This window comes from Coturnix japonica, unplaced genomic scaffold (assembly GCF_054131305.1).
Source record: "Coturnix japonica strain WE unplaced genomic scaffold, WE-NBRP24 Scf058, whole genome shotgun sequence".
Lineage (NCBI taxonomy): Eukaryota > Metazoa > Chordata > Aves > Galliformes > Phasianidae > Coturnix > Coturnix japonica.
This window is the reverse complement of record NW_028188961.1, coordinates 547,319-556,875: the sequence shown is the minus strand read 5'-3', so window position 1 is coordinate 556,875 and position 9,557 is coordinate 547,319. Positions and strand designations below refer to the sequence as shown.

Genomic DNA, 9,557 nt, shown 5'->3' with positions numbered 1-9,557 from the left:
TAAAAAGGGCTGGGTTTATTAATTAGCATCTCATTAGCATCTAATTAACATATTATAATGAGTAAAACGAGGTCTCCTCCAATCAGACGCTGTCGGTTCTTTCCTTCCCCCTTTGGCATCTATAGGGGGCGCCCCATAGATCCACTATAGGGTCCCATATTGGGGTCCTATGGGGTCCCATATTAGGGTCCCATATCTATAGGGTCCCATTGGGGTCCTATGGGGTCCTATAGGGTCCCATATTGGGGTCCCATGTCTATAGGGTCCTATGGGGTCCCATATTGGGGTCCCATGTCTATAGGGTCCTATGGGGTCCTAGGGGATCCTATAGGGTCCTATGGGGTCCCATATTAGGGTCCCATATCTATGGGGTCCTATAGGGGTCCTATGGGATCCTATAGGGTCCTATGGGGTCTTATGGGGTATTATGGGATCCTATAGGGTCCTATGAGGTCTCATATATGGCTCCTGTGGGGTATTATGGGATCCTATAGGGTCCTATGGGGTCCTATGGGGTATTATGGGATCCTATAAGGTCTTATAGGGTCCTATGGGGTATTATGGGATCCTATAGGGTCCTATGGGGTCCTATGGGGTATTATGGGATCCTATGGGATCCTATGGGGTCCTATGGGGTATTATGGGATCCTATAGGGTCCTATGGGTCCTATGGGGTATTATGGGATCCTATAGGGTCCTATGGGGTCCTATGGGGTATTATGGGATCCTATAGGGTCCTATGGGTCCTATGGGGTATTATGGGATCCTATAGGGTCCTATGGGGTCCTATGGGGTATTATGGGATCCTATAGGGTCCTATGGGGTCCTGTGGGTCCTATGGGATCCTATAGGGTCCTATGGGTCCTATGGGGTACTATGGGATCCTATAGGCTCCTATGGGGTCCTATAGGGCCCCATATTAGGGTCCCATATTGGGGTCCCCCCCCTCCCCCTCTCGCTCCCCATTGGCTACAAAGGTGCTCAGAGGAGTCGCCACTTCCGGTCCCGTGACCATCATGGCGTCCAACGGCTTCATCCCCTTCCCATCATCCTCCTCCTCATCATCATCATCCACTTCCGCTTCCGGTATCTGACCAATCCATGGTTGTATAGTCCCGGAACCGGAAGTTTTCTTCCACCGGAACCACGTGGTTACAGCGATACACGTGGCTACCAAGATGGCCGCCGTGGAGACTATGGCCGTCAACCAGAGCCGGGGGGGGGAGACGAGGGGGGGAATTGGGGTCAGTTGGGGGTCAATGGGGGTCAGTTGTGGGGCAGAGGGGGTCACTTGTGGGGCAGAGGGGGTCACTTGTGGGTCAATGGGGGTCACTTGTGGGGCAGGGGTCACTTGGGGGTCAATGGGGGTCAGTTGTGGGGCAGAGGGGGCACTTGGGGGGCTGGGGGTCACTTGGGGGTCAATAGAGGCCACTTGTGGGGCAGGGGTCACTTGGGGGTCCAGAGTGGTCATTTGTGGGTCAATGGGGGTCAGTTGTGGGGCAGAGGGGGCACTTGGGGGGCTGGGGGTCACTTGTGGGGCAGAGGGGGTCAGTTGTGGGGCAGAGGGGGCACTTGGGGGGCTGGGGGCCACTTGGGGGTCAATAGAGGCCACTTGTGGGGCAGAGGGGGTCACTTGTGGGGCATAGGGGGTCACTTGGGGGGCAGAGGGGGTCAGTTGTGGGGCAGTGGGGCCCACTTGGGGGTCAGTGGGGCCCACTTGTGGGGCAGAGGGGGTTAGTTGTGGGGCAGAGGGGGCACTTGGGGGGCTGGGGTCCACTTGTGGGTCAATGGGGCCCACTTGTGGGGCAGAGGGGGTTAGTTGTGGGGCAGAGGGGGCACTTGGGGGGCTGGGGTCCACTTGTGGGTCAATGGGGGTCAGTTGTGGGGCAGAGGGGGCACTTGGGGGGCTGGGGGCCACTTGTGGGTCAATGGGGGTCACTTGTGGGGCAGAGGGGGCACTTGGGGGGCTGGGGGTCACTTGTGGGTCAATAGAGGCCACTTGTGGGGCAGAGGGGGTCAGTTGTGGGGCAGTAGTGGTCAGTTGTGGGTCCATGGGGGTCAGTTGTGGGGCAGAGGGGGTCACTTGTGGGGCAGTAGTGGTCAGTTGTGGGGCAGAGGGAGTCACTTGTGGGGCAGGGGTCACTTGGGGGTCCAGAGTGGTCATTTGTGGGTCAATGGGGCCCACTTGTGGGGCAGAGGGGGTCAGTTGTGGGGCAGAGGGGGTCACTTGGGGGGCAGAGGGGGTCAGTTGTGGGGCAGTGGGGCCCACTTGGGGGTCAGTGGGGCCCACTTGTGGGGCAGTGGGGGTCAGTTGTGGGGCAGTAGTGGCCACTTGGGGGGCAATGGAGGTCAGTTGTAGGTCCATGGAGCTCACTTGTGGGTCCAGGGTGCTCAGTTGGGGGTCCATGGTCAGTTGTGGGTCCACGGTGGTCACTTGTGGGTCAATAGTAGCCACTTGTGGGTCCATGGTGGTCAGTTGGGGGTCCACGGAGGTCACTTGTGGGGCAGGGTCCACTTGTGGGTCAATGGGGTCCACTTGTGGGTCAATAGTAGCCACTTGTGGGTCCATGGTGGTCAGTTGGGGGTCCACAGAGGTCACTTGTGGGGCAGGGTCCACTTGTGGGTCACTGGGGTCCACTTGTGGGTCGCTGGTGTCCACTTGTGGGTCAGTGGTTGGAATCAATGGGGCGATGTAGGCGATGGCCAGGAGGGCGCAGAGGGTGGATGTGGGGAGCGCCATGGGGCTGCCCCACAACTTGGGGGGCAGCTGTGGGGCACAGGGAAGGAAGCACTGAAGGGTGCTGCCCCATAGAATCCACAGTGCCCCATAGATCCATTGGGGCCCCATAGATCCATTGGTGCCCCCATAGACCCCATGGTGCCCCATAGCAGCCCCATAGATCCATTGGCACCCCATAGACCCCACAGTGCCCCATAGCAGCCCCATAGATCCATTGGCGCCCCATAGAATCCACAGCGCCCCATAGCTGCCCCATAGATCCATTGGGGCCCCATAGACCCCACGGTGCCCCATAGCGGCCCCATAGATCCATTGGTGCCCCATAGAATCCACAGCGCCCCATAGAATCCATGGTGCCCCATAGACCCCATAGCTGCCCCATAGATCGATTACTGCCCCATAAGACCCCACAGCGCCCCATAGCTGCCCTATAGATCCATTGGAGCCCCATAGACCCCACAGTGCCCCATAGCTGCCCCATAGATGCATTGGTGCCCCATAGACCCCACAGCGCCCCATAGCTGCCCCATAGATCCATTGGGGCCCCATAGATCCATTGGTGCCCCCATAGACCCCATGGTGCCCCATAGCTGCCCCATAGATCCATTGGCACCCCATAGAATCCACGGTGCCCCATAGCAGCCCCATAGATCCATTGGCACCCCATAGACCCCACGGTGCCCCATAGCTGCCCTATAGATCCATTGGAGCCCCATAGACCCCACAGTGCCCCATAGCAGCCCCATAGATCCATTGGTGCCCCATAGAATCCACAGCGCCCCATAGAATCCATGGTGCCCCATAGACCCCATAGCTGCCCCATAGATCCATTGGTGCCCCATAGACACCACAGCACCCCATAGATGCCCCATAGATTCATTGGGGCCCCATAGACCCCATAGCTGCCCCATAGACCCCATTTCTGCCCCATAGACCCTATAGGCTGCCCCATAGCCCCCATTTCTGCCCCATAGACCCCATTTCTGCCCCATAGCCCCTCTTTCTGCCCCATAGACCCTATAGGCTGCCCCATAGACCCCATAGGCCACCCCATAGACCCCATTTCTGCCCCATAGACCCCACAGTGCCCCATAACCACCTCATGGCTGCCCCACATCTCCCCATAGCGCGCCCTATAGACCCCATAACACCTTATAGTGCCCCATAGACCCTATACGCTGCCCCATAGATCCTATAGGCTGCCCCATAGACCCCATAGGCCACCCCATAGACCCCATTTCTGCCCCATAGACCCCATTTCTGCCCCATAGACCCCACAGTGCCCCATAACCAACCCATGGCTGCCCCACATCTCCCCATAGCGCGCCCTATAGACCCCATAACACCTTATAGTGCCCCATAGACCCTATACGCTGCCCCATAGATCCTATAGGCTGCCCCATAGACCTCATGGGCCGCCCCATAGACCCCATTTCTGCCCCATAGACCCCATAGGCCGCCCCATAGACCCTATAGGCCGCCCCATAGATCCCATACGCCGCCCCATAGACCCCATTTCTGCCCCATAGACCCTATAGGCCACCCCATAGATCCCATACGCCGCCCCATAGACCCCATTTCTGCCCCATAGACCCCATTTCTGCCCCATAGACCCCATTTCTGCCCCATAGACCCCATAGGCCGCCCCATTGACCCCATTTCTGCCCCATAGACCCCATAGGCTGCCCCATAGACCCAATAGGCCGCCCCATAGACCCCATTTCTGCCCCATAGACCCCATAGTGCCCCATAACCAACCCATGGCTGCCCCACATCTCCCCATAGCGCGCCCTATAGACCCCATAACACCCTATAGTGCCCCATAGACCCCATAGGCTGCCCCATAGATCCTATAGGCTGCCCCATAGACCCCATAGGCCACCCCATAGACCCCATTTCTGCCCCTTAGAAACTATAGGCTGCCCCATAGACCCCATAGTGCCCCATAACCAACCCATGGCTGCCCCACATCTCCCCATAGCGCGCCCTATAGACCCCATAACACCCTATAGTGCCCCATAGACCCCATAGGCCACCCCATAGACCCCATTTCTGCCCCATAGACCCCATAGGCCACCCCATAGACCCCATTTCTGCCCCATAGACCCCATAGGCTGCCCCATAGACCCAATAGGCCGCCCCATAGACCCCATTTCTGCCCCATAGACCCCATAGGCCGCCCCATTGACCCCATTTCTGCCCCATAGACCCCATAGGCCACCCCATAGACCCCATTTCTGCCCCATAGAAACTATAGGCTGCCCCATAGACCCCATAGGCTGCCCCATAGACCCTCTTTCTGACCAATAGACCCTATAGGCTGCCTCATAGACCCCATTTCTGCCCCATAGACCCTATAGGCCGCCCCATAGATCCCATTTCTGCCCCATAGACCCCATTTCTGCCCCATAGATCCCATTTCTGCCCCATAGAAACTATAGGCTGCCCCATAGACCCCATAGGCCGCCCCATAGATCCCATACGCCGCCCCATAGACCCCATTTCTGCCCCATAGACCCCATTTCTGCCCCATAGACCCCCCCCCTACCCAGCGCCCCATACCTGTGGGGCAGCAGCCGTTGGGGTGGAGGCGGTTATGGGGCAGGAAGTGGGGAACGGGACAGGAAGCGCCGCCCTACAAATGGGGAGAGGGTGTGGGGCAGAGGAAATGGGGGGGCGCCCCATAGATTCCGCTATGGGTCCCTATGGGGCCTCTATGGGGTCTGTGGGGCTCTATGGGGCTCTATGTGTCTCTATGGGGTCTCTATGGGGCTCTATGGGGTCTGTGGGGCTCTATGGGGTCTCTATGAGGCTCTATGGGGTCTGTGGGGCTCTATGGGGTCTCTATGAGGCTCTATGGGGTCTGTGGGGCCTATGGGGCTCTAAGGGGTTTCTATGGGGCAGAATGGGGCTGTATGGGGTCTCTATGGGTCTCTATGGGTCCCTATGGGTCTCTATGGGGCTCTATGGGGTCTCTGTGGGGCTCTATGGGGTCTCTATGTGTCTCTATGGGGTCTCTATGGGGCTCTATGGGGTCTGTGGGGCTCTATGGGTCTCTATGGGTCTCTATGGGGTCTGTGAGGCCTATGGGGTCTCTATGGGGCAGAATGGGGCTATATGGGTTCCCTATGGGGTCTCTATGGGGCTCTATAGGGTCTCTATGGGTCCCTATGGGGCCTCTATGGGGTCTGTGGGGCTCTATGGGGCAGAATGGGGCTCTATGGGTCCCTATGGGGTCTCTATGGGGCTCTATAGGGTCTCTATGGGGCTCTAAGGGGTCTCTATGGGTCTCTATGGGTCTCTATGGGGCCTATGGGGTCTCTATGGGGCAGAATGGGGCTATATGGGTTCCCTATGGGGTCTCTATGGGGCAGAATGGGGCTATATGGGTTCCCTATGGGGTCTCTATGGGGCTCTATGGGGTCTGTGGGGCTCTATGGGGTCTCTATGTGTCTCTATGGGGTCTCTATGGTGTCTCTATGGGGCTCTATGGGGTCTCTATGGGGCTCTATGGGGTCTGTGGGGCTCTATGGGGTCTCTATGAGGCTCTATGGGGTCTGTGGGGCTCTATGGGGTCTCTATGAGGCTCTATGGGGTCTGTGGGGCCTATGGGGTCTCTATGGGGCAGAATGGGGCTATATGGGTTCCCTATGGGGTCTCTATGGGGCAGAATGGGGCTATATGGGTTCCCTATGGGGTCTCTATGGGTCCCTATGGGGCCTCTATGGGGTCTGTGGGGTCTCTATGGGGCAGAATGGGGCTCTATGGGTCTCTATGGGTCTCTATGGGGCTCTATAGGGTCTCTATGGGGCTCTAAGGGGTCTCTATGGGTCTCTATGGGTCTCTATGGGGCCTATGGGGTCTCTATGGGGCAGAATGGGGCTATATGGGTTCCCTATGGGGTCTCTATGGGGCAGAATGGGGCTATATGGGTTCCCTATGGGGTCTCTATGGGTCCCTATGGGGCCTCTATGGGGTCTGTGGGGTCTCTATGGGGCAGAATGGGGCTCTATGGGTCTCTATGGGTCTCTATGGGGCTCTATAGGGTCTCTATGGGGCTCTAAGGGGTCTCTATGGGTCTCTATGGGTCTCTATGGGGCCTATGGGGTCTCTATGGGGCAGAATGGGGCTATATGGGTTCCCTATGGGGTCTCTATGGGGCAGAATGGGGCTATATGGGTTCCCTATGGGGTCTCTATGGGGTTCTATGGGTCTCTATGGGTCCCTATGGGGCCTCTATGGGGTCTGTGGGGTCTCTATGGGGCAGAATGGGGCTCTATGGGTCCCTATGAGGCTCTATGGGGTCTGTGGGGCCTATGGGGCTCTAAGGGGTTTCTATGGGGCAAAATGGGGCTGTATGGGGTCTCTATGGGTCTCTATGGGTCCCTATGGGTCTCTATGGGGCTCTATGGGGTCTCTGTGGGGTTTCTATGGGGCTCTAAGGGGTTTCTATGGGGCACAATGGTTCTCTATGGGGCTCTATGGGGTCTCTATGGGGTCCCTATGGGGTCTCTATAGGGCAGAATGGGGCTGTATGGGTTCCCTATGGGGTCTCGATGGGGTCTCTATGGGCCCCTATGGGTCTCTATGGGCTCTCTATGGGTCTCTATGGGTCTCTATGGGGCTCTATAGGGTCTCTATGGGTCTCTATGGGGTCCCTATGGGTCCCTATGGGGTCTGTGGGTCTCTATGGGTCTCTAAGGGGTCTCTATGGGGCAGAATGGGGCTATATGGGTTCCCTATGGGGTCTCTATGGGGTTCTATGGGTTCTCTATGAGGCTTTATGGGGTCTGTGGGACCTATGGGGTCTCTATAGGGCAGAATGGGGCTATATGGGGTCCCTATGGGTCCCTATGGGTCTCTATGGGTACCTATGGGTCTCTATGGGGTCTCAATGGGTCTCTATGGGTCCCTATGGGTCTCTATGGGGTCTCTATGGGTCTCTATGGGGTCTCAATGGGTCTCTATGGGTCTCTATGGGTCCCTATGGGTCTCTATGGGGTCTCTATGGGTCTCTATGGGGTCTCAATGGGTCTCTATGGGTCTCTATGGGTCCCTATGGGTCTCTATGGGGTCTCTATGGGTCTCTATGGGGTCTCTATGGGGCTCTATGGGGTCTGTGGGGCCTATGGGGCTCTAAGGGGTTTCTATGGAGCAGAATGGGGCTCTATGGGGCTCTATGGGTCCCTATGGGGCCTCTATGGGGTCTGTGGGGCTCTATGGGGCAGAATGGGGCTCTATGGGTCCCTATGGGGTCTCTATGGGGCTCTATAGGGTCTCTATGGGGCTCTATGGGGCCTCTATGGGGTCTGTGGGTCTCTATGGGGCTCTAAGGGGTCTCTATAGGGAAGAATGGGGCTATATGGGGTCCCTATGTGTCCCTATGGGGTCTGTGGGTCTCTATGGGGCTCTAACGGGTCTCTATGGGGTCTCTATGGGTCCCTATGTGTCTCTATGGGGTCTCTATGGGGCACAGTGTCTCTATGGGGTCTCTATGGGGTCTCTATGGGTCTCTATGGGTCCCTATGTGTCTCTATGGGGTCTCTATGGGGCACAGTGTCTCTATGGGGTCTCTATGGGGTCTCTATGGGTCTCTATGGGTCCCTATGTGTCTCTATGGGGTCTCTATGGGGCACAGTGTCTCTATGGGGTCTCTATGGGGTCTCTATGGGGTCTCTATGGGTCCCTATGTGTCTCTATGGGGTCTCTATGGGGCACAGTGTCTCTATGGGGTCTCTATGGGGTCTCTATGGGGTCTCTATGGGGTCCCTATGGGGTCTCTATGGGTCCCTATGTGTCTCTATGGGGTCTCTATGGGGCACAGTGTCTCTATGGGGTTTCTATGGGGTCTCTATGGGGTCTCTATGGGGTCTCTATGGGGCACAGTGTCTCTATGGGGTCTCTATGGGTCCCTATGTGTCTCTATGGGGTCACTATGGGTCCCTATGTGTCCCTATGGGGTCTCTATGGGGTTTCTATGGGGCACTGTGTCCCTATAGGGTCTGTATGGGTCCCTATGTGTCTCTATGGGGTCTCTATGGGGCACAGTGTCTCTATGGGGTTTCTATGGGGTCTCTATGGGGTCTCTATGGGGCACAGTGTCTCTATGGGGTTTCTATGGGGTCTCTATGGGGTCTCTATGGGGCACAGTGTCTCTATGGGGTTTCTATGGGGTCCCTATGGGGTTCCTATGGGTCCCTATAGGGTCTCTATGGGGTTTCTATGGGGCACTGTGTCCCTATGGGGTCTCTATGGGGTCCCTATGGGGTCCCTATGTGTCCCTATGTGTCTCTATGGGGTCTCTATGGGGCACAGTGTCTCTATGGGGTTTCTATGGGGTCTCTATGGGGTCTCTATGGGTCTCTATGGGGTCTCTATGTGTCTCTATGTGTCTCTTTGGGGTCTCTATGGGGCACAGTGTCTCTATGGGTCCCTATAGGGTCCCTATGGGGTCTCTATGGGTCCCTATAGGGTCTCTATGGGGTCTCTATGGGGCACTGTGTCCCTATAGGGTCTCTATGGGGTCCCTATGGGGTCCCTATGGGGCTCTATGGGGTCTCTATGGGTCCCTATGGGGTCTCTATGGGTCCCTATGTGTCTCTATGGGGTTTCTATGGGGTCCCTATGGGGTTCCTATGGATCCCTATAGGGTCTCTATGGGGTTTCTATGGGGCACAGTGTCTCTATGGGGTCTCTATGTGTCTCTATGGGGTTTCTATGGGGCACAGTGTCTCTATGGGGTCCCTATGTGTCTCTATGGGGTCTCTATGGGTCCCTATGTGTCTCTATGGGGTCTCTCTGGGGTCTCTATGTGTCC

General features: G+C 57.1%; 1 protein-coding gene and 1 long non-coding RNA gene across 7 annotated transcripts in view; one reads left to right on the top strand and one right to left on the bottom strand.

Moving 5' to 3' along the window:
• LOC107307810 (uncharacterized) overlaps positions 1–9,557 on the bottom strand; it is a 55,805-nt gene continuing 46,248 nt past the window's right edge. For 2 of the 6 annotated variants that reach the window (XM_085533228.1, XM_085533226.1), the window contains 2 exons: positions 5,303–5,375; positions 1–2,767 (listed from right to left, as the gene is read on the bottom strand). In XM_085533228.1, coding sequence (XP_085389354.1) covers positions 920–2,767; positions 5,303–5,375 — 1,921 coding nt within the window. In that variant the 3' untranslated portion in view covers positions 1–919. The remainder of the gene's footprint in view (positions 2,768–5,302; positions 5,376–9,557) is intronic. The other 4 variants (XM_085533229.1, XM_085533231.1, XM_085533227.1 and 1 more) reach the window with 4 other exon arrangements.
• LOC146751957 (uncharacterized) lies at positions 2,311–4,918 on the top strand. Its single transcript, XR_014941056.1, has 2 exons — positions 2,311–2,429; positions 2,493–4,918. It is a non-coding gene; the product is annotated as an uncharacterized LOC146751957 (long non-coding RNA).